Below are 5,416 nucleotides of genomic sequence, written 5' to 3' on the forward strand. Positions count from 1 at the left end.
TTCAAGAAAATCCAGATCCAAAGAGATGACACCGTAAAGCTTCGATCTTTTTATACATAGTAGTACCCTGAATCGTATAGAAAAAATTTCAGATTTCTCATTTTGATGGTACAGAAACTGGGAATGAGAGTAAGAGGTGTTGATAGTTTTTAGTCTTTATCAGATTTAGTTGTAGAACTTGATTAATTTTAAGAGGGACTAGTGTGGTTAATTTTAGTATTTGGCTATTTGTTTTGTATATGTGATTCTTCTATAAGGCTTGATTTTACTGAATGAAAAACTTATATACACACTGTGATGATATGTTTGGTCAGACGTTTGATGCCTATGTGGTTGGTAAAGATGATGCACCTGGGATTGTGGTGATTCAAGAATGGTGGGGTGTTGACTTTGAGATCAAGAACCACGCTATGAAAATCTCTAAACTTGAGCCTGGTTTCAAAGCCCTTATACCCGAGTGAGTTGCCTCGAGGTTCAGTTTTGTTAAAAAAGTATGGATCTTTTTTGAGTATCTTCTTCTTACAGACGTTTCTTATTGTTTGTAGCTTGTATCGAGGAAAGGTTGGTTTGGATACTGCTGAGGCGCAGCATCTAATGGATGGTCTTGACTGGCCAGGTGCCATTAAGGATATACGCGCTTCTGTTAATTGGCTTAAGGCTAATGGCTCCAAGAAGGTGCCAAAACCTTTGAACTAATTGCCTTCAGTTTCTATTAGAAGGCAGATCATTTATAATTGGGGTGACAGGTTGGTGTGACTGGAATGTGTATGGGGGGTGCACTAGCTGTAGCTAGCTCTGTTTTGGTACCAGAGGTGGATGCTGTTGTTGGATTCTATGGAACCCCTTCCTCAGAGCTTGCAGATCCAGCAAAAGCCAAGGCACCTATTCAGGCCCATTTTGGAGAGCTTGACAATTTTGCCGGTTTCTCTGATGTCACGGTATGTATACAGTATACACATACCACTACATTACATTTCCAATAGTTTGAAAGTTACCTGAGATCATGAATCCAAGGATTATTACAACCATTGCAGGCAGCGAAGAATCTCGAAGAGAAGCTCAAAGCTTCGGGAGTAGCAAACGAGGTTCACATCTATCCAGGGAACGGGCACGCGTTCTTGAACAGGAGTCCAGAAGGAGTGAGCAGAAGGAAAAGCATGGGACTTTCTGATGAAGACGAAGCCGCTGTGGAGCTTGCTTGGTCTCGCTTCAACTCCTGGATGAAACATTACTTGGCTTGAAAGCTTTCTTATGTGAAACAATACTTCATTTAAGTCTTCTCAAATAAGGACATTACTCTTAGGAGTTAGGACTCTTGTCTTGTCTGAATCAAATAAAGGGGTATGTTTGCTTGTGGAAATGTTCGAACCTTTTTTTAACAAAATTTCGAACTGATATCTGTAAGATTGTGTAATCTCCGTGAGGAGTCTGTGATATTGATGTCGCACGATGTGTCTCTCCTCCCGTCTTTGTGTTTGTAATGAGTTCGGTTCCGAAAACTAATAAATGATGGTGTAGATGTAGTTAACTGACAAAGTCTGTTGTCAGCTTGTAAGTGCTCAATTATGAATAAATGGGGAACCATCCATATCATTAACTGGACAATGTGAACTCAATTTAGGCCCCAATGTTTAGCTCCTCTTATCATATCAACAAGAATGCGAAAATGATAGGACAACTGATCGTTATTTATAAATTTTAAAATAGCACGTTTTGCAGCATTGTCTCTATGTATTATTATATATTTTTATTTTTGGTTTGTCGGCAAACAGTATGTATAATGTATTAATGTATGCATAAACCCTCTAAAGTCGCAAGTCCAAATGTTGATCAATACTAGCATAAATGTTTCAACAGCTAATACTCAGCTGTATGTTTTTAAGACTATAATTACAGTTCGGTAGTCGGTACCCAAAAGCTCCACAATACCTGTTTTATGGCTTCCTGCGTTGGTAATTTTTCAGTTTCTTCTATTTGATTGATACTAATGTTCTGGTTGGTAAAATCGTGTAATCACTTTTTTTACGTGATTAAAAAGGTAAATTAATTTTGCAAAACACATGTAACGTAAGTATTTTACGGTGTTCAAGAAAGTGCTAGGCGGTATCTCGGCGGTGACCCAACGCCTAGAACGCTTAGTCGGGGCCTAGACGGTTTTTAAGCGGTTTAGGCGTTTACAACATAAAACATTATATATATATATATAATTATATTAAAATATATGTTATAAAAATAAAAAATTTATGAATTATAAACAACGGTAAGAAAAATACATTTATTTAAGTTATATTAACAACATATAAATGTTTATAATTACGTATATAGATATAAAACATAATAATCTAATTATATGTAATTTAAAAATCAAAAATAAATATTAAAATAAAATATTTGTAATTTTAAGTGGTTTAAGCGATTATTTAGGCGTCTGCTGAACGCCTAGCGCCTAGACGGCGCCTAGGCGGCCGCCTAGACCACTTTCTTGAACATATTTTATGTGAAAATACATGACTAGAAACAAGTATTTTACCACTACACCAACCAAATTGGAAGGAAGTTAAACAATATTTTTTAATGTACGGTTAACTAATACAGTAAATCATACACATGAGTTTAATTAAATGCATTTATGTTAGATGTCAAAAAAACAAAACATATATGCCAACAACCGTACACATTTCATCATCAAAATCTAATAAAAAACAAATAAATAATAATAATAATAAAAAAACATAATGCAAGGATACGAAGGACACTATGGTACAAATCCAGGATATAACAGATATACGATCAATACATGCAATTAAGAAATGAGATTACGTGTATGATTAGGATTCACAAAATCTTTAGATTCCGCAAGTTACTCATCAAATTTATTCCAAGATTTCTAAGTTTTACTAATTGGAACTTAAATATTAATAAATAAAAAAATACAAGTGTACGTGAGAAACAGTATTCATTAGTAAACACGTTTTCGCACTGATAAACAAATTTAGATCTTGTGCTGATCTTGTGAATTGAAGTGTAGTGTCGGTTAACAACCTGAAGCCGCTAAACACTCCGGGGCCAGCCAGCTTTGTTCACACAATTTCTCACCACATAAGAACTACGTCACTCAGTTTTTTCCCAAACATCTTTTGTATCACATGCCGACAAATATAATGACACCAAAACAATATCAAATTAACCGACAATTTGTGATTCTGTAAAATTAGTATGTTTAGTAGTAGTAGAAGAAAGAAACCCATAAAACGTGCATGAGCTAAAGGAAACCACCGGATTCATGGACAATGGCAAGTGAGACAAAAACAATAAGCAGCACCAACAACAAAAAGTGAGAAACAAATATGTTTTAAAACAATAATAATATAATATCTTTGTGACTATTATATAATATCACTGACAGTTCTGTAAATTATATTCACCCGTTGGAAGATTTGTTTAGAAAAAAAAAACCTTGAAAGTTGTAAGAAAAAAAAATCAAATCCATAAAAGGGTCGAAATTCTCCTATGAAAATGAGATATCGATACTTCAATGTTTGGTTTGGACCTAAAAAAAAAATATCGGAAATTAAGATGAAGATCGAAATTGACCACCGTAGCTATCCAAATAAACTAGGCTCGCTAAACTCTCAAATCAAAATGTGATTATAAGATGAACTCCCTCTTCATGTTCATTTGATCTACTTGTTTTGCTTTTTGGGAGTGCACAGTCCACTTTTTTTACCAGAAATATGTAGCCTATCTTTAAAAAGAATTATTTGAAAAAAATATGAACAAGATTTCAAGAATACTTCTGTATAGATAATATTATACTATTTAATTTGTGTATTAATTTAGTTAGACATATTTAAACGATGTACATATTGACACCGTGAAAATACTATTTCATTAATATTGATTTTTCTAATCATTGAAGATGATTGTTTGGGGGATGTCATTGGCTGGGTGTCTTATTCTGCGGCTAAATATATAAAATTAAAAAATTGTATGAAAAAGTATTGACACGGGTTTTGAGTACCATCGATGACTAGTGTGTAATGTAAGCAAATCGTTTGCAAATAATTAAAAGTTAAATTTTAACATTTAAAGTTTACAAGCTACACATAAAATCTTTAAAACAATAAACGATTGAAGTAAAGTGAACCAGAATTGGACCATATAAAGTTGATTCATTATCATTAATTTATAATCCAAAAGCATCTAGATTTGGTTTTCTGAAAAAAGAAAAAAAGAAGAGAATATAAGTTCCTTATGTCTTACTCTTGCTATCTTGAGTTTATATCTTGAAGCAACGAAAGAGGTCTATTTTGCTTTTCTCACGCATAATTAATAGATATGTCTTAAATTTTTATCGATAAATATATTTCTGTGGTTGAGACAAATTTAAATAAAATTTTGCTTTATGAATGATAGATCAACTCAAACTTAAAATAAGTTTTTGAAATTTCTATCTCATAAACCCATAATCTGAAATTCTGAATGTATAGTTCTTGCGTTATTTAACGTCACCACAAGCTTAAGTTGCATAAGTGCTTCCTTTTAATTTCTGAAACATTTTTTCGGTAATCATTTTCTTTTTTCCTTTCCACCTCCTTTTTCTTTCTAGTGAGATTATGTAATATATATAATTAAAATTGAGTAGGTTGTTGCTTGAAGTAGGCGTTCTTGCTCTTTTTACATTCCTCCTTGTTTTCATGCCATGTGTTGCAAACACGCATTAGTTTTACACATTTCCGTATTTAAATGTTTTATGTATAGTAGTTAGTATATCATATCTTACGAACGTACTGGAAAAGCCTACCAAACAACACGGGAATTATACTTGTTGTTCGACAAATTTAAACTACTAATGATGTGATCAACATTAGAATCTATATTTATAATAATTATTAATCTATTAACCAGTTCTGAAAAATTAAGAATATGGTTAACAGTACCTTAAGTTGCTTGCTTACGACTAGTTGATCCATTTTGCGTTGGAAACTAGAAACATAAACTTGATAAAACTCGGATTCGATTAATTTACTGTGTAGCAAACACATATTGTGGACTACATGATCACTTAGATTTCAATCTGGATGTTTATAATTACTAAAGTAGGTTTTCGGATATGGAGTAGGTGTGTGTTTTGGTAAAACCGTAAAAGTATGGATATCCGATGTTATATACTTTTTTAAAAATACTGAATTCTAATTCATGGAGGAGAAATTAAAATATTGTAAGGTTTGTAATTTCTGTAAAAGACAATATAAAAATTACTGAGAGGCATTTGTGGAACATTTGATCGTGTAATGAAATCTAATATTTCGGTCGACGCCTTGACATGTTAAATTTAAAAGTTTTGAGTCTTTTGACTTTCTTCAACCAAAGGAAAAAAGAAATCAGTTTTGTCTGTTTGTCAAAAGGCGTTTTA

The 5,416-nt window shown here is 32.8% G+C and overlaps 1 protein-coding gene across 1 annotated transcript in view; it reads left to right on the forward strand.

Annotated features, from left to right (window-relative positions):
• The window catches only part of LOC104753320 (protein usf-like), a 3,344-nt gene extending 1,816 nt beyond the window's left edge, over positions 1-1,528 (forward strand). The window contains exons 2-6 of the mRNA XM_010475590.1: positions 7-33; positions 315-457; positions 546-675; positions 747-938; positions 1,035-1,528. Coding sequence (XP_010473892.1) covers positions 7-33; positions 315-457; positions 546-675; positions 747-938; positions 1,035-1,241 — 699 coding nt within the window. The 3' untranslated portion in view covers positions 1,242-1,528. The remainder of the gene's footprint in view (positions 1-6; positions 34-314; positions 458-545; positions 676-746; positions 939-1,034) is intronic.

The sequence above is a fragment of the Camelina sativa genome, chromosome 16 (genome assembly GCF_000633955.1).
Source record: "Camelina sativa cultivar DH55 chromosome 16, Cs, whole genome shotgun sequence".
In the NCBI taxonomy this organism is placed as follows: domain Eukaryota; kingdom Viridiplantae; phylum Streptophyta; class Magnoliopsida; order Brassicales; family Brassicaceae; genus Camelina; species Camelina sativa.